Source organism: Cannabis sativa, chromosome 5 (assembly GCF_029168945.1).
Source record: "Cannabis sativa cultivar Pink pepper isolate KNU-18-1 chromosome 5, ASM2916894v1, whole genome shotgun sequence".
Lineage (NCBI taxonomy): Eukaryota > Viridiplantae > Streptophyta > Magnoliopsida > Rosales > Cannabaceae > Cannabis > Cannabis sativa.
Genome location: NC_083605.1, coordinates 69,167,437 through 69,188,248, shown reverse-complemented (window position 1 = coordinate 69,188,248; position 20,812 = coordinate 69,167,437). Strand labels below are relative to the sequence as shown.

General features: G+C 27.5%; 1 protein-coding gene across 3 annotated transcripts; it reads left to right on the top strand.

Moving 5' to 3' along the window:
- Positions 1-1,427: 1,427 nt before the first annotated feature.
- LOC115717314 (2-oxoglutarate-Fe(II) type oxidoreductase hxnY) lies at positions 1,428-17,897 on the top strand. Of its 3 annotated transcripts, XR_009687979.1 has the most exons (13): positions 1,428-1,721; positions 1,819-2,011; positions 2,089-2,169; positions 2,253-2,304; positions 2,595-2,716; positions 2,975-3,075; positions 3,157-3,215; positions 3,549-3,605; positions 3,694-3,739; positions 3,858-3,937; positions 4,266-4,370; positions 16,977-17,088; positions 17,722-17,897. XR_009687979.1 is itself a non-coding variant. In XM_061115888.1 (12 exons), exons 1-11 carry the CDS (start codon positions 1,635-1,637, stop codon positions 4,345-4,347), a joined length of 960 nt encoding a protein of 319 aa, XP_060971871.1. In that variant the 5' UTR covers positions 1,428-1,634; the 3' UTR covers positions 4,348-4,370; positions 16,977-17,897. The 3 variants fall into 3 exon arrangements, 2 of the variants coding, with proteins under 2 accessions (XP_060971871.1, XP_030502143.2); XM_061115888.1 differs by having other exon boundaries at positions 16,977-17,897; XM_030646283.2 differs by lacking the exons at positions 16,977-17,088; positions 17,722-17,897 and adding an exon at positions 5,965-6,188.
- Positions 17,898-20,812: the final 2,915 nt, after the last annotated feature.

The following is a 20,812-nucleotide window of genomic DNA, read 5'->3' as shown; positions in this document are numbered from 1 at the left end:
CTAACTGGAAGACCGGTTCTTGGGGATCAACTGGTCGACCGGTTGTTACAGGCTCCCTTAAACCGGTCGACCGGTTCAGTGCAGGGAACCCCAAAAATGTCCTCCACAACTCAAATCGAGCCCAAACTCTACCATACTCTCTAGAACACTTGCATGTACTATACTAAATTCATTTTAAGCAACAGAACACATCAAATAGCTCAGAAATTAAAAACAACAATAGAGAGCCAACTTAAGCTCTCTAACTTCAAGTTTGAGTAATCCGTAGCACAACTAGCTATCTCAGCACAAAATCAACTAAAACAAACATATCTTAACCCCAGAATTCAAACCCAAACTAGCTGCACACTACAGAACCTCAAATCACGAAAATCATGCAATTAACCTATCTTGAGCTAAAGAAAACCATAAAGAAGAAGGCTAAACATTATAAAAAATTAAAATATTTTTTAAATGAAAAAATATTTAAAAATAATTAATATTTAAATTTCTAATTTTTTATTTTATTTTAAAAAATGTTTTGTATTTATATTTTTATTATTAACAAACAATATCAATTTATATTTCTTATAAACTACAATTTTATCTTTTACAAGTGATAAAAATATAATTTAAAAATATTAAATATTATTTTTATCAAATGCATATAAATTTATACTATAAAAAAATAATTAAAAATATATAAAAAATAAAAATTTTATATATTATAGATTTTTTTATATATTTGTGATTATAATAAACTAGATTAAAATATTATCATTATTATAATAGTTACTTAATAAGTCTCAACACTTTAAAAATTATAATTAGCAAACACTCAGCTCAGCTTTCTGCTAAAGCTGTTTTTCCTCACAGCACAGCTGCTTTTTCCCACAGTTGTGCCAAACTGCCCCAAAGTGGTCATATGTTTTCAATAGTGATATGTACAGTAGAACCTCTATCCAAGAATACACTTGGGACCAAGTAAATTATATTCTAATTGGGAGGTTATAACTAAATAGAGTTACACTAGAAAAAAAAAATTAAAAAACCAAAGAATATAATGTAACAATAATAACAATAAATAATCATTAATACTATATCATAATAAAAATATTTTAGAATAAATATAATATTCATACATTTATTATAATTTAAAATAAAAATATTAATTTTACATAAATAAATTTACAAAATACATGTATATATTTTATTAAGATGTAATTATACTTATATAGAGGTATACTTAATTACAATTTAGAGGTTATTCTTATTTATAACTGGCCCAAATTGGGACTTGATTTTTTTATAACAAATTAGAGGTTATTCTTGAATAGAGTATTCTTAAATAGAGGTTCTACTGTATTAGTTTAGAGATAAAATATTAAGGTATTTAATGCATATTTTTTTTAAATTTCCCTAAATTAATATAGATTATGGAACGACACCCTAAATGGTTTTCGCTCTAAAATTTGAGTTTAAAGATTAAATATAAACTGAATGAGAGTTGGAATAGTTGAACCGCAAATTACTGGTAAATACATATTAAAAAAATATAATTAATGCAGCGTGGTGAAGCAGAAATGTATAATCATCAATGGCGGAACCGTGATCAATCAAACCAAGTGTTCTGAGCTCTTACAAAGTAGAAAGATATGACTTTGACGACGGAGCTTCTGAAACTTCCCATCGTCGACTTATCCTCCCCTGACCGCTTATCTACGGCCGCTACAATCCTACAGGTCCGCTATTAGATAACAATATTTAGTTAATATTTATTCAAACAAAATAAATAAATAAATAAATTGATAGATATGGCGGAATCGTCACTTCTGGTAGGCTTGTACGGATCACGGGTTCTTTTATCTGGTGAATCATGGAGTGGAGGAGGAGCTTTTCCAGAAGGTTTTTAACGAGAGCAAGAAGCTTTTCTCACTCCCCTTGGAGGAGAAGATGAAGTTGGGTCGCAAGGATCATCGAGGCTATACCCCACTTTTCGCTGAGAGTCTTGACCCTGATTTGGCCCCCAAAGGTAATCGAGTAACTGTTTTTAGTGTATTTTAGTGATTGTTCTTATGGCTTTACTCAATTTTGTTTTGAGTAAATCAGGGGACCCCAAAGAGAGCTATTATATTGGTCCTTTGGAAGAAGATTCTGCTCCAGTTAAATTGAATCAGTGGCCTTCTCAAGGTACCAATACATACAGTACATGATGTAATTTCTATGTGTTGGAGAGTTAATCTTATTGGGAATTTGTTATTTCGAAAATGCAGAAACTCTACCTTCTTGGAGACCTACAATGGAGACTTTCTACAGAAAACTTGCGTGAGTTTTTCATTGTTGTCATCAATGTTTTTATGCCCAATTCGAATTCTCTCCTGTCCAATCTATATATGTGCCACTCATATTAAAGAAAGTTAAGAAACTTGCAAGTTCGTTTCAACTTTCATAATTTTGATGTTTGATGGGACAAGAACAAAGAACCTAGTGACCTGAAAATGTTCTTTATTGCATTTGAGCATTTAAACTATGTGCAAATGTTGGTTGATTTATGCTTGTTTTAGAGGGTGTTATGTATTGGATTGGATTGGGTGTGTATATTTGATTCGTTTTAGGTGTGCTGGGAATAAGTTGCTTCGTTTGATTGCCTTGGCACTGAAATTGGAGGAGTCTTTCTTTGAGAGAATGGGAGGTTTGGATAAACCAACAGCTTATCTTCGCCTTTTGCGCTATCCAGGTTTAACATCACTATTAAGCTATTTATCTTATGTACTTGTGGCATATTGATCTTAAAACTAATTGTGCATTTATTGATATCTACGTTTCATAAAACTATTAAACCATTGAAATTGTGCTTAATGACTTGAAGAAGAGTCAAGTCATTGAATCAAGCAGAGTTTTTCTAAGAACCAGTGTATAAAATTATTAGTATTCAATTTTTGTAACCATATTATATCTGTTTTGGCACATCATGGCAAATACTCGCACTGTGTAGGTGAACTTGGATCCGCTGATGAAGATGTATGTGGTGCTTCAGCTCATTCAGATTACGGAATGATAACTCTTCTTGCAACTGATGGTGTTCAAGGACTTCAGGTATAATTCTAATTGATTAACTTTTCCCATCAGCAATTTTCGTCCCTTGCATTGATATGTGCTAGGTTTATTGCTTAACAGATCTGCAGGGAAAAATTCAAGCAACCACAGGTCTGGGAAGATGTTCTTCATTTGGACGGGTAAGTCAATGACTATAAAATTTATTGTAAATGGCTGTTTTGTTATTGATTCAGTAGTCTGCATGCCCTAACATTTTAAAGTGCACAAATCGGGCAGTCGGATGAGTTCGATCTGAATGGCCAGGCAATTTGTAGAACTAATGTTGATTATGATGTTCATTGCCTTTTGAGAATGCTGGTTTTCTTATTCGAAAAATTTCCATATTGAAACCAGTCCTTTTTTTTTGTGTGTGCCTTTTTTATGTGAAGATTTGCAATTTCTAGTTTGCCAAGTGCATTAATAAATAATTTAACTGTTGCAATGTTCTTAAATGATCTAACTTTACAATGCAGAGCACTGATAATTAATATTGGGGACATGATGGAGAGGTGGACTAACTGTATGTTCAGGTAAGTTCTTTTTGTACACTCGAAACTAAAACTGTACTATAAACTATGTTTTAACTGTTTTTCTGCTGACAATGTCACATCTCTATAGGTCGACACTGCATCGAGTGATGCCAGTAGGGCAAGAGCGTTTTTCTGTAAGCATCTATCTCCCATAAAAGTTTCTTTGATTAAGTAACATTATAATGTGTCTAAAAGTATAGCTCGAAGGAGTTTTTGTTTGATAATTCTAGTTATCGAAATTGGAACTTTCAGGCAGCTTTCTTCTTAGATCCTAAACATGATTGTCTGGTGGAATGCCTAGAAAGTTGCTGTAGCGAGTCCTCTCCTGCAAGGTATAGAAAACTTTCTTATACTGTTCTACAGATAGTCCCTTCCAATTATATGGCATAATTCCTCAAATATGGCTGTTGTAGTTGAACTAATTAAGTGAAAGATTTCTAGGTATAAACATTCCTCCTTGTTGTTTAGTATTTCTTGTCATTAAATTGTTTTGAATATAATTAGCTGGACCTCTTAAAAAACTCTGCTAGTCCTAGTCTTGATTTGCTAAATGTTCCTCCATAACTTCTCATGCTTGTTTAACTCACAGAAGCACAATTTTACCCATTTTTAAGAAGTATTCTCATTGAAAGATTCATTTGATTGTTAAACTGCTTACAGATTTCCCCCAATTTTAAGTGGCGACTACCTCAAAGAGCGATTTAGGCTGACCTATAAGTCAAATCTTGAAAGCATAGTCTAAACGATCTAAGGCTGCTTATCACGGTAAAATATCGCACAACAAGATTGTATTTAGTTTATCATAAATAATTCGCGTGCTTCTATAGATACATACATTTTCTTTTGACTATTTAGGATTTTTGCCCCCAAAGTATGACACATGCATGATTAGTGTGCTCCCTGATTTTTTCAGCTCGTTAAAAATAGTCGTTAAACTATTCAGTGTTGTAAAGTGGGACTTCTGTTAGGTTCTGTCATATGTGGATAACAGAATGTTGACGTAAATCTTTGGTGAAAGATGTGTTATTGTCACATTAGCGCCACATGTGTATTTTATTATTTAAAATAATACATTTAAAAAACTAAACTGAAACTAATAAAAATATATTTTTTAAATAATATAAATTCAATAAAACTTAAATTGATCAATCTTAAGACACTATGATGCATTTCTATAATCCATTACATTTCCTTGACCTTTATACTTCATGTTCATTAATGAACCAAGAAGTGTTGTCATTTCAACCATATCGTTTTTAACAAAATATTTCTCAATTTGTTTAAAAAAAATTTTGGCCATAGTAACTCTTTCGGATTCCGTGCCCCAAACGGCTTCTGGATTGGTGTGTTTCATAATCATTAGACTCATGCGATTTGAACGATCACACCTCTCAAATTCTCTTTTATCATCATGCGAACTTGCCTTAGTGAGAGGTGCAAGTTGTTCATTCCTTAGTGCATGGTCTAAATCCATACATCCCAGAACTATAAGTAAGTTCATTTTCCAATCCTTGAAATTAGTCCCATTAAGCATAGGAATAAAATTAATATTAGCAGATTTTGAGGGAGCAGAAGATAAACTAGCTGAATATTGATCAAATAAAACACGCTCACATTAATATGCATAATTAAATAATAAATTCAAAAATTGGTTAATCTCATCTCAAGATACTAAACACACATTAATATGAAGTCTTTGGCCAGTAATATTAACTGTAAGCGGTACTCTTGGTGTAGCAATCAAACATTGACAATAAAACTGTGTCAAACAATAGATTAATCTTTGGACTAACGTATTGTTCATACAAAATACATTATAATTGTCATACATTTATTGCCACAGATATGTTTGAAATTTAGGAAAATATTTACTTACCTTTAGGTTAGTCAATATATGCATCAATTACAAACACACAACCATCATAATATTTAGGGCGCGTTTGGAAAGCCACCCGGAAATTGGAATTGGATGTAATTGGAGGTAATTACTCAGTTTGCCGTGTTTGTGTGGCCACGTAATTACATAGTAACTGTGTAATTAGAGGTAATTGGGAGGCCTCAATTACTCTCTCCAATTCTCATACTCCCATGAGAATTGGGTGTAATTACACTGTGTAATTACATACCAAAAATAAATTCAAATTATTTTAATTGATTGATATGATATTTTAATTATTTTTAATGTATTGACTTTTCCTTCTTCTATCAATCATCAAAAAATAAGGTTGGATTGTATTAGCATGTTGTGTACTTCACAATTTTATTCGCAAGTGGAATTGAGATGATAAATTTTTCGAAGAGGACATGGAAAATGAAATAGGAAATTGTGAAAGTTTGAATAATATTGATTTTTATTCAGATTCAGATGAAGAACTTGGTGACGAGCCAACAGATGATGGCAAGCAATATATGTTTAATTTTAGAGATATAATAGCTCAAAATATATGTAAAGCAAGAGCAATTAGATAGTCTTAAAAAAATTATTTTAAATATTTGCTACTAAATTGTTATAGTTTTGACTTTATTTTACGATGAGATTATTATTTATTTATATATTATTAATTGATGAAATTTATTTTTAAATATTATAATATTAATTTACTATGTAATTACTAACTATCATGCCAAACATGCCAAACATGATATTAGGAATTCACATGTAATTACCACTTGACATCCAAACACACATTGTATTTTAAAATACAATGTAATTACTAGGGTAGTAATTACACTGCATAGTAATTACACAGTTGTTTCCAAACAGATCCTTAAATAAATTAATCTGCATAAAAGAGGTCACTTTGGCAACATATTGTTTTAATTAATTTACTTAAAATATTGGACATAATTTACACTAAAATTTGAATTCAATTGTTTGAACCAAAATATATAATAATACCAATATATATATAAATATATTATTTTAAGAGGTAAACAATAATATACTGCAACTATAATTAAATCTAAAGCCAAACTAATTAATAGTAAGCAATATTCATATTTATATATAAAAAAACACAAATAATTATTATTCTAAATCATATATATGCAAAAGTGGATATGTACAAGTGTATATTACCAAAAACAAGAAAAAAAGTTGACAAAAGGCAATTACACCAGAAGATCAGTAGTTGACAAAAGTACAACTTATCAACTTTTAGTATAAAACACATTACAAAAATTTTAATCAATTAAAAAACAAGAGTGTAATTTTCAAAAAAAAAAAGAAAAAACAACAACAAAAGCTTAACTCAAACCGCAAAAAGAGGAAGCGGGTTGGAATCATTAGCCATATATAAAAGAGTCGAACCACCAAAACTATGAAAAAAAAATTCAATGTATACAAAATATATGCAAAGGTAACGATCTCAAGCCCAAAATAGAGAATAGAGATACGAATGAAATAATCATACATACACATATCGATGCAGTGAAGCCACGTCAATAACGACAAATAATGTAAACAATGTCAAATACTATTCAATCACACTGAAGCTTATTACCCAAAAACAAATCAAATCAATATATATTAAATACAATGGACCAAAACAGGCTTATATAATATTTTTTTTAACCCAAAAAATATTGAAGCCCAAAAATTATATGGACAAAATTGCTCAAAAAAAAATAAATAAAATATTTTAATTTTTAAAATCTTCAAATTTCATAAATAAAATCATCAGATATTCAATTAATTAAATAAAAGTGGCTCTGATACCACTTGTTAGGATTTATAAAACACTTAAGAAATATATGTATTACAGATCTAAATATATTTATAATAATGCTTTAATATAAAAAATCCTAAATCATAAATCTATAGAACCTTTGTTAAATTAAAGAAGAAGATGATAAAAGATGAGTAGAAACACTAACCTGAAGTCATTGTTGGAGATTGCAGAGAAGGTTATGATCTTCCAAAAATATACTATTTTTTAAAATATTTTCTTTTATGGGAAGGAAAATATAGAAATCTTAATGTTTCTTTGGGGACCACTACCTATAAACATGAGTTTTGGGTATTTATAATTTGGTCCATCAACAAATTATAAATTAACTTATGATGTCTACACATTATTTTCATAACAATTTAATACGCTTTTGATACTCATAACATAATTGGTCACGTAATTTTATATCACACTTTATCATAGTATATACATTATACATATGTGCCTACAATAAAATTTTAATTCAACATTGATTTCATAGAATTATGTTTTCAAAACTCATCTATACGCTATTTGTGTCAATCTTTATTCTTAATTATTCCTTTGAACTAATCTTGACGTTCATAATAACAACAATGTTAATGTTAATGTTCTTATTTTATTATTTTTGATTTAAATCCCTTTCGTTATTTTTATTATTGTCAATTTTTATGTGTTCATACTCTATTAATCTTGTGTTAGAATCATAAGAATTCTCCTAAATTCCCAACAACAATTGGTGCAGAATTTGAAATTAATAATAATATAGATGATGGCGGAAATGATAAAGATATAGATAAATTTAATGATGTCTTAATGACTTCGATCATAGATCCACTAAGAGTGCGCACAATAACCAACAATGAGGACAAACTAAAAAAAATCTAAAGTTATGGATAGTATTTCTACAAATATTGATTTATTTGGAGAATCTGTATTTAAAATTGTCCTGAAGTTTCAAAGTTTGGTCGATGCATTATCTAATAAGAAAGTAACTGACAACTTATATGCAGAATTAAGATCAATGGTCTTTCTGTAATGCATAGTATTCAAGCCACCAATATATTATTGAAAAACCTTCATTCATGCAAGTGTTTCAATATCTGATGAGATAAAAATACAATACATTATGAAAATGATGCATAATTATATAATTGTTAGACGTTTGTTTTTGTTTTAATATATTAGAACATTGTTATTTTAAGATTTTATTTAGAATTTAATTTGCCTATTTGAATAATATGTTTATAATTTTTTTCTTTTGTAAAAAATATTTACATATTTAGCTATATGCAACGTTTGAAAGTGGCATATCATTATTGTGAAATAAAAATCAGTCATAAATTTTTTTTATGAATTTTGCAATAAATAAATTAAAAGTAATCAATCTATGAAGGATAATTTGGTCAAACTAAAAGATTACTTTTCTTAATTATATAAATAAAATGATTAGAATTCTTTTTTCAATAAATTTATTAAATAACATATAATTCTGTCACTGAAATATTGAAAGAATCTATCGGTTGGAGAGAAAGAATAAGTATAATTTTAATTGTTTTGCTAATGTACAAAGTAACAAGCATTATATATAATTTGATCAGTTGATCCCCTTTCAAAGAGGACCAAAATATACCACATAAAAACTCTACTGAGACAAAGATGGGTCGTCAAGAACGTAGAGGATGTAGGATGGGCAGTTGTGGATCGTACATAGATAGTAATATGGATTAAAGCCCGCTAGAGGATATGACATTGATACGATTTCAAGAATTATGAGGTTCTATCTTAAAATTTATTATGATGAGTGGAGTAGTCCATATTCACATATATCGCTCAATATTTTTTATATGTAATGTATGTTAGACAACTTTATCCAATAGAAGTAAGAGTCATCATAGCCAACTAAATATTATAATTTTGTTTATAGGTTTTTTTAAAAAATAAAAAATAGAGTAATAATATGTGCATTTAAAATATGCAACAAAATATTATAAAGAGTGACAAAACACTAATTTTTAAACCAATAAGTCCCACAATTATAATTTATTGACTTCAAACACACTTTATATAATGAATGATCAAGATTATGAGAGTAATGGGTGGTATGGCTACATGATAGGGGCAACATTTCTTTTCTTCATCTCTCTTCCAAACAATGTAAAAATATATGAGTACATTGATTAAATGGTGGGGAGAAGAACAATCACATGTGAGTATGTAATGGGAGAGCAAGGAGAATCATAAAAAGATTTGTCCACAAACATTGGTATCCAATTTTATGGGTGAGAATGAGATAATAAATTGTACAACAGAACAATCTTACTATATATGCAAACAATACAAGGCTAATATTTAATGTTGAATTGGTTGTTGCAACATTATGAGGCATGCATATATAAATATATATATATATACTAGTTAGCAACCACGTGCGAGGCACGTTATAGAATGTTATTGATTGGCAACTTGTTAATTATAAAGACAACTCTTATAAATGTGGTACCTAAATACATTTTACCACTTGTTTATAAAATTAAACTCTAATATAGTGTATAATGTAAGCTAAATGTTGCCCACAGTAAAAATTATATTATATTGGACATAAAATGTAATATGAACACTATAATAAATATTATCTTTTTATTTATTTTTTACCACTTATTAATAAAACCGATTATTTTCATATTTTATTTAAATATCTAATAGAGTTTTTATATGCTTTTATTTAAAATTTAAAATCTTTGTTAATTTTTATGGTTAATGTTACAATTTAACATAAATTTTATGGCATAAATTGATTCTAATCAAACTATTAAAAAGTTTGTTAAGAAAGTCATTCGATCTAACTACCGAATATCTAGTTATAATTAGATCATTAGAAATAAATTTTAAAAATATAATATATAAATTTTAAAAATATAATTAGATCAAATCTGTTATCAAATAAGACGTCTAATCCAATGAACAACTCATCGATCCAATTCTGATCAAGTTGTCTTCTAATTATAATTATATATATTTTTAAATTATATTTATTAATTTATTTTTAATTTTATATGTGTTTATATAAATAAATAGATATAACTTTAATTATATATGTGTATATACTAACGCCTATATAAATTATAATAGCATTATTATATACGTTAGATTAGATTTTTGAATTATATTGATGTATGTTGATTATGTGATCATAAAAATTATATTATACATATGGAATTTGTGATTATCACTAATTATGAAAAATAAGTTTTAAATTGTGTTTATTTTATTTTTTTTCTTTTAGTGAAATTTAGCCCTATGGTTAAGACAACCAGTTAATGCATTGAAAGCATTGAATAGTCAGGATTAAATATTATACATTTATTGAATTAATCAAATTAGACAAGTTGATTTGATTCGATTGGATTAGATCAGTTAACTATTCAAAATCTAATAAATAATTGGAATAGAGAGATTTCTCTTAAAAGAAAATTTGAATAGATAGATTGAGTTTAAATCCATATGATTTGATCCAATAAACAACCCAATAAGAAAAAATACCATCAACAAGGCTAGCTCAAGTGACTATAAGTGGGTGGGTGTGTGTTGGAGGTCCTGGTTTCGAGTCTAATGTAAAACATTAGTTTTAATATATAAACGCTTAATTTTTTTTTTTTTTAAAAAAAAACCATTTACATTAGTGTGACGGCTAAACCACCTGAACTTTACGTTTTGTAACACTTAACCACAAAAATCGAAATTTTGGCGGCTAAACTACCTAAGCCCTGGTTCTATTTTGCTCTGCACACCTCCGTCCAAAAATCACAGTTAAGTGCCACGGTGGACTGTACACGTGGAAAGTCCACCGTGACACTTAATTATAAATTTTGGACGGAGGTGTGCAGAGTAAAACAGAACCAGGTTTAAGTAGTTTAGCCGCATTGCAAGAACTTCAAAATTGTATTTGAGCTCTTACTCTTTTTTGGCAGATACGTTTTGATGATATTTTATTTTCTTAAAAAAAAAAAAAAGAATATATGGATCAGTGAGTCAGCCTTTGTAATATATATTATATATAAATATATTCTTTAGTACATACATTGCTTCAAGTTCAAGTCGTCGACTTTGTCGGTCTCTGAGGAAGAACAAGACGACATCGTCTCTTCCCTCAGTTCTTCTACCATCAATTTCCTCCGTTTTTCCTTCCCATGATGCTCACCATCTCCACCACCCTCATCCTTGTTTGCCATGGCAACATCTTCGTTTGAAGCCGAACTGGCCCTTCCATCATCCAATATACCACTTGGATCTTGTCGGCTGGGCCGTCACATTACTTTGGTGAAAATTTCTGCATAATCTCTAACACCATAGAATGAATTCCATAACAATATATATGAAATATTGGTGTTGAAAGCAATTTTTTATAATTATAATTCCCAAACAAATGCATAATATTCATAATATACTTTTATATATAGGTATATATTGCAATTTAAAATTTGTTGATTTGCTTTTAGATGTTATAATAAGGATGAGACATAATTTTATAGTATTAAAGTAATGCAATGGTTTGAAAAGATAACTACAAATAGCAGAATAGTAGTACTTTTATAAACAATTACAAAATTCATATGTTTATACTTGAAAATTTGCAAGTTTGCACGATTTGCAAGTTTGCACGATTTAGATGTTGGTTTACTTTATCATATCAGAAAGGTTAGTTGATGAATCAAAGCACAGTTTAGAAAATTTGTCAAGAGTGACCGCACTTTCATGCCTTTTCATTTTCATTACAAGCATTGCCAACTTTTCAGATGGGTATGTTAAATTTTAACGTTAGTTTCTGTTAAAAGAAAAGCATATTCTTTGGTATATTCTGTTAAGTGCACAACAAAAACTGTTAGATAAGCATTTTATATATTAGGTAAGATATATATATATATATAGATGTTATCATAAATTACTTTTCTTTCTCATCTCACATCACATGCTCACACACAACTACCCATCATCACTATTCACTTCAATCTTTCTGTTTTTGTAACCCTCCATGTGAGATCCCACTCCAAAAGGTTTGTTATACATGTGTCTTGCCATCTAATTTTCTACAAGTGTCAAATTATGTTTTCAAAATGTTACATTTTTTTAAAAAAAATATATCTAATGTTTTCAAAGTAAAGGTATAAGTATTGTGTAATTTAACTAACAAATTTGATATTGGATCTCATATAAATATATATATATATATATTATTTCACATACTTTAATGAGTAATCTCAAGTATTGATAACTATTTGTAAAGTTTTATTATAAATGATTAATGTGCAAAATAATAATACTCTTGCGTGGTTAAAAATGTTGCAAACACTTCTAACATTTTTTTTATATAATAATAAAATAAATAAATAATTATTCATATTATATTTTATAATCATTGCAAAAGCTAATATTGTAAATAAATAGAAAATTTACACAACATATTTAAAATTGATTTTTTTTTTTTACAATTTTACAGATTTTTTTTTTTACATTTTTGTAGACACTTTTTTTTTAATTATATTTTTATGGATTTTCTTTTTTTTTTTTATAGATTTTTACTTTTTTTTTTTCAACAAAAACTATTGCTTTACGGTTGTTTTCCTGTAACACTAACATCAAAATAATATTGTTCTCAAATAATAGAAAAACAACAAGTTGTAAAAATAAATCATATTACTTTCTTGTAGCAACAATGTCAAAACAACTATTTTTAAAAAACAAAAAAAAAAAAAAAAAACAGAAAATACATAAAAAAATGTAAAATTTTTATTATTTTTGTATATATATATATATATATATATATATATATTTATATGAAATAATCCCTAAATAAATAACATTGAGGCCATGAGGCCATAGAGAGTGAGTTAAGCCTCACCACTATACTTTAGCCTCTTTCCTAGTAAGCTAATTTAACAATTGAAAGATTGCTTAATGTTATGAGTATTTCTTTATTGTTATCTTAGTAGGGTGATTCATAGTTTTGTTAGAATTTTTCATTCTTTTCCCGATTTTTTTTTTTAATGAGGTATTATTCTTTAAAAAAATCAATTGTGACATTTGGAACTCTGGGGAAGTGAAGTATAGAGTAGAATCATGACTCTCTTCATATTCTTCACTATTCTCATTAAACCTATTTTTCTTTGTTCTTAAACTTGAAAATATACACTAGGGATAGATTTTCGATCTAATCTAATATTTTTCTTCTTATTCGATCTAATCCAATTAGTAATTAAATTTGAAAAATTATTATCCGATCCAATCTAATTAGATCTCAAAATCTAATCTAATTCGATTCAATTACTAATTGGATTCAATCAATTTTTTAATTGGATATCTAATTACACTCTTAATTTTCAATATTAATTCAAAAATATATAAAAAAAATACGTAAAAATCAAAATTACCCTTTATTTAAGTTTAATTCTCCATAAAAATATCATTATTAAGCGTAATGTAACTAAAACTTTAAAATAACTAAAACAACACTATTGCGAAGTTATAAAATATAACAAAACATCATAAAAATAAATACATAGAACAATTAAGTGTTACAATTTTAACAAAAAAAACTACTAAAAATATAATTAATATAGGGTTGAGATGTAAAATGGCCCTAAATTTGGTAACTAAGTTAGTAAATGTCCACTTTTTAAAAAAATTAAGAAAATGACCAAATCTAATAAATTAGCTAATAAAAATTATAAAAATACATTTATCACATATTTTTTTTAAAAAAAATATATAATAATAAAATTAAGTTACATAATTTTTTTAGTATTGCATATTATTATATTGTAATAAAAATAAATAAATATATTAAATCATTTATATATATATATATACAGCAGTATTAGATATATCGTAGTACTGAAAATTAATATACTGTAATAATAAAATTATATACCACAAAAAAATTATAACAATACTAAATTAATACTCAAAAAATATATATATCATGCTAACAAAATATACCACCATTAAAATATGAATACATACCAAAAAATATATATAATAAAATATAAACTAAATATCATATTAAATAAATGATATACAATAGACAACAAAGACCATATACCATACAATAAAACGTATATGCCTACAATAAAAAAATAAAACAAAATAATATAACATTATTAAAAAAAAAATTATATATATCATATTAACAAAATCATATATTACCTTTATGCATACTAAAATAAAAACTAAACATGCATTATCTAAAATAAAATGATATACTATACAATAAAACTTATATACCATATAACATAAAATATATACCTTACAATAGAAATATCTATAATAATAACAACAAATAAAAATAAAAATATATAAGATGCTAATAAAATTATATATCATGCCAACAAAAGTACAATAGAAAATAAAACTTAAATATTATTTAAAAAAATTGTATACCGTATAACAAAAAATACATATAACATACACCAAAACATATATATAAATAATAATAATAATAAAAATATAGATTACTAATATATATATATGTATGTATACTATACTAACCAAATTATATACCACAATTAAAATATATGTTCCATGACCATTGTATATAATAAAATAAAAACTAATTAAATATTATTTAAAATATATAATTATACAATCAAAAAATATAAAAATAATAATTAAATATATGTAGCATGGCAATAAAATTATATACATACAGTAAAATATTTTTATTATGCTAATAAAAATATATACCACTATTATACATATCATAATAAAAAATAAATATGATCTAAGAATAATAATATACCATACAACAAAATAGAAATATACCGTACAACAAAATCTATATACCAACAACCCAAAACAACTCATAAAAAATTAAAAAAATTGACATAACTTTAAAATAAAAAAGATTTTAACAAAATTAATATAGATATACCATAATGTTTAAATAATTTGCTTCTAATTCTAAAAAAATAATGATTTTGAAATGAGGACATTCACTAACATAGTCTTATGATTTATGGTCATTTGCTATAATTTTTTGAAATGAGGACATAAACTAACATAGTTCTATAATTTAGGGTCATTTACTATAATTTCCCATTAATATATATATATATATATTTTATTACTTTTTATTATATAAATCAATATAAATAATTTTTTAATGTTGTAATACCCGGTAAAAATATACATATATTTTAAATTTTATTTGTTATACAATTCGTGTGAGAATAAATATTTATTTATTTCTACTAATAGTGAATAGAGACTATTGCTTAGAATAGTATTGATAGATTTCTAAACATAGTTGAAATTATAGTAAGTGTCAAGTAAAATTATGGTGTTTTTACGAATTAGGTTAATTACTCAATTAAAGCCCAATATGAAAGTCTATTAGAGTTTTATAGATTACTTAGTGGGTTTAATTTATTGTATGAAGTGCATTAAATAACATTATAATGGAATTAATGTTAAAAAAATTCGTAGGTTTTGATAAATTCGCAGGATTAAAAACTGTTTTACTAAAATGATCATATCTAGAGTTTTAGAGCTCCGATTGAGGTGATTCCAGTGGCGTTGGAAAGATAATTCAAAGATCTATAAATTTTGTAGAAATAGTTATATCATAATTCGGAATTTTTCTAGGTGAAAACTGAGCCTAAAGTTACGAAATAAAGGGCTTACTTTTAAAATTTAAAAATTTAGATATTTGTTGATTTAATAATATTTTAGTATTTTATTATATATTATTATTTTTAGTTAACCTAAACCTATCAGAATACGATATCTCATAAGCTTTTTATCAAACCCTAAACTATCATAGTTTTATTTTTCCTCTCCAAACCAATTAGTCAAAGCCTCATTCTTCTTCATGTTTGCTCCTCTCAAACCTTCCACAATTCTTCTTATTTTCTACCTTCATTCTTAAAGTTTTGGATTTATAATGAAGGCTTGCGAGCTTGAGACATCGAATAGAAATATGTGAAGAGGTATGAAATATTTTCTTGCTCAATAATGCTAAATGTTATCTAGGGTTCGGATCTATTATATTTTTTTCGTTTTCAGAAAAACAAGTTTCAGTAAAGTGATGATATCTCTCTTGATATTGATCCGTTTTTAGAGATTTTTATATCGTTAGAAAGCTTATTCGATTTCCCATAAGTTTTATGAAGAAACTTTTTGTTAATTCGAAGTCATACTATGTCAAAAAGTTAGTTTTATTCAATATCATGTGATTCGTTTCTTGAATCTTGTTCTTGCAAAACTGTTTTGGTAAAATTGTAATATCTCTTTGAATATAATTCCAATTTCAAAGATTTTGGTATCATTGGAAAGGGAATTTAATTTCCTAAAACTTTGATGAAGATGTTATCTTCTAGTTCTGAACCATTCAATGTCAAAAGTTTGTATTTTTGCTAAGTTGTGTAATTCGTTACTCCATATTCTTTCTCAGAAATAGTTTCAGTAAAACAATCATAACTCCCTCAGTTTTAATCCATTTTTAATGATCTTTATACCATTGGAAAGATAATGAAATTTTCTATAATTTTTATGAAGACAACTTTCACTGAATTAGTATATTTGTTGGTCAAAAATAGTGATCTTTCTGCTGTACTGTAAGAGTACGAATTTTAATGTTAGGGCCTTGAACCATGTGTTGTTATAGGTAGTAGTGACGAGATAACAAGTCTTAAGCAGTGGGATTTGAGGATCTTGTCCTCAACAAGAAAATTTATTGAGGTGCTTGGAGTAGCAAGAAGGTGTTCTTAACAACTGAGGTAAGAAGAGTGGACATCTGTGCACAGGGTGTATGTTGAAACATACAACTATATTATGGGTTTGTATTTACATGTTTTATTCTATGGTATTGTTGTTTTATGCTAATGTTATTAGTGTGTGATAGTGATAAGGCTTTTGACTGATTGTGTGAGGATAGCACTTATAGGATAGGTTTTCTGCTGCTGGTGTGAGCATAGAACTGCAGGATATATTTTTGGCTGCTTGTATGGGTTTACTTGCAGGTTATCCTTTCATAGGTGAGTACAACTTGTGAAAAGGAATTACCCTATTGGATGCCGAGTGTGAGAACAGCACAAGGCAGGGTAAGTTACACTTCATGTCTGATCAACATGAGTGGGAGTAGATTATCGTATGTGAGGACAATGTGCGATAAGATACTATGTGTTATGTGTGTGAGTATAACATGCATTAAGATTACATTGTGATATGATGTTATATTGTATTTGAGAATAGTATGTGATATGATATGTTAGTATATGTATGCAAGTATGGTATGAATTGATTTGATGTTGTGATATTGTTATACTTATGACTATGTTATCTGGTTGGGGGGGTTATGTCCTACATAGCTCTTCTTACTGGGCGTTAGCTCACGGGTACTCTGTGTGCAGGTAAAGGCAAAACTATATAGTGAGGGTGGCGAGCTCGAGGCGTGGATTACATGTTAGGGGATTGTCACGATGTTTTGGTTTAAGAATATTTCTTTAAAGATTATGGCTCGATTACTTTTGTAAAAATTAATGTTTAAAAATTTGTAAATGAATCAAGTGTTTTTGTTTTAAAATAATGAGATCTCATGCTTTAATTATTTTCAATAAATTAGTTTATTATTTTTATAATAAATGGTTTTAAACGGACTAGCTAGTGTGACGTCTCGGGAAATCGGGGCGTTACAAATGTATATAAATGTAATTGAATTGTATCAGTTTTTAATTGAATTTTGAGATTGACATCCAATAACTGATCCAATCCAATTAGAATCTAACTTTTAGCATCCAATCCAATTATAATTGGATATCTAATTTTTTTATAATTGAATTGAATCGATTTAATTCAATTAGATTGGATGTTGCCCACCTATACAATCAAAAACTCACACACCATTAAACTTATACACACCAACATCTCCATTTAACCTAAAATCACATCAAACATCAAATATTAGGAAAATTTACATGGTATACTTACTTTTACTATTTTCTTACAAAAATACTGCTAGACGGTATTTTTTTACTTTTTTACTGTATTTTTTTGTAAGTTTCATACTGCTGTATACTGTGTTAAGTTTTACTAGTGTTCTACTAGTGTTTTCAGTTGTTCTACTGTTGTTTTGAGTTGTTCTGCTTTGTGTTTTACCGATGTTTTATAAAAACACAGTATTTTTGAAAAAATTTCCATGTGACAGTATTTTTGTAAAAGTTAACCCGAATTCTAATATTTTTGAAAGTTTCCTAATATTATTCAAAATCAAATACAAATTCCAAAATCCATAAACTCAATATTAATTTTGAACAATTCAAATAAGCCCAAATCTTGAACAACCCAAATCAATCCTTCTTCCTTATTTCTTCTCCAAATTAACCAATTCCCAACCTCAATACCTCTATTGCTTTCCCTTCATTTTTTTTCTTCTTCTCCTTGTCGACATCCATGGCATACATTACCCTACGAACATAAGAACTCAGGCGTTTGGTTGGGAAGAATAAAAATATAGGAATAGGAATGGGAATGGGAATGGAAATACGAATGGAATGGAATAAAATTTAAAATTGATAAAAAAATAATTAAATTTTTTTTCTTGTTACATTGGAATGGTCATTCCTTCCTTTTTAAAATGAAATAGTCATTCCACCAAAATGGTGGAAAGAGCATTCCATTGGAATGTCATTCCAATACTTTAAAATGCAACCAAACAAAGGAATGGAATGAAAATTATTTCCTTTCCATTCCATTCCATTTCATTACCTCCAACCAAACGCCACCTCAGTGTCCAAAAACTCAACACCCCATAGCCACCTTCGTTCACCTCTTTTATCGTGAAGTGGCCTCCATCCATCTAAAAGCTCCAATCGCAAAGCCTATTATGCAAAGCTCCACTCTTGTATCATAGTCGATATTTTAGACCATCTTCAATGGTTATACTAATTTTGTATGGAATTTACACCGATTTGATATAGAATCTTTTACTTTTTGATGCAACATGTCTAATGATTCACTCTAAATATTACACTAAATTTCTACAAAGTAAATATATTTTATATAAAAGATCTCGTATTTTATATTATTTACATTAATAATCCAAAATAGTTAATTAATGAAATAATTAGTAAGAATTATATCATGACTACTAGTAAGAATTTAAAATCTTAAAATAATTTAGTAAAATAATAATATTTATTAAATTAATTAAATACTTCACATTTTTTTTTTAAAAAAAAATCTTATTGAAATTCTATAGTTGATCTTATTATACGCGACGATTTTTAAAATAAGCAAAAAATGATTATGCAAAAGAGAACTTACCAACAATATGAAACATCTCAAGAAAATGAATATTCTCAAAATACCTAAAGTCCGTATAGCTAATATTTTGATATTCTTCATGGTTAAGATTCACAAGTGATCAATTTGACTATTAAAGTATTATTTTACTTAATGTTGTTCTTTTTAGTTTTATAACTTAGTACATTATTATTTTAATGTTGTTATTTTTATAGCTAATATTTTGATATTCTTCATGGTTAAGATTCACAAGTGATCAATTTGACTATTAAATTATTATTTTACTTAATGTTGTTCTTTTTAGTTTTATAACTTAGTACTTGTTATAAAATAATATAAAATAATATAAAATAATATAAAGTAGATGAGAAGAAAGAAGAAGAAGATGAAGAGAGAAAGAGAAAGTGAATGAGAATTTCTGAGTTGTTTATTCCAATGGGGTGAACCCCTATTTATACAAATACAAGAGTGAGATATTAAGAAACTAAGAAAAAGGGAAACTAAGAAAAAGAGGAATGTTGATTACAATTAATGACAATAAATAAAATATTTGGACATCCACATAATTAATAATATTTATAACACTCCCCCTTGGATGTCCATAATAGCTGCCTTATTAAAAATCTTGCTGAAAACTTGGTCAAAGGAAAAAGAGTATAGTGTAAACTAACTCCCTCCCCCTCATTTAGGCATTTGTGGAGATCTTCTAATCGACGAATTTCGATCTTGTCTGCCGTCTTCTCAAATGTTGATGTGGGTAATAACTTTGTGAATAAGTTTGTAAGATTGACACTTGATTGAATATGTTGAACACCAATATGCATTTTCTTGAATCGTATAAAGAAGAATTTCGTGAAATGTGTTCTAACTCTATCTCCTTCAATGTACCTCCTTTTAGTTGAACGATGCAAGCAGTATTATCCATAGAGAATTGCTTGGGTTGATACTTCTTTATTGAGTGCAATCCATATGTTTCCCGAATATGCTATGCCAATGATTCACTCACACACATTCTCTACTTGCTTCATAAAATGCAAGTATGTTAACATGATTTATAGTTGCCTCGTTAAAAACCTTGCCAGAAAAACCCAGTGGGACAAAATCTGAGCTAGGGAAAAGAGTACAATATATATTTCATATTCATAATTATTTGCAAGTTGCCTCGTTAAAAACCTTGCCAGGAAAACCCATTGGGACAAA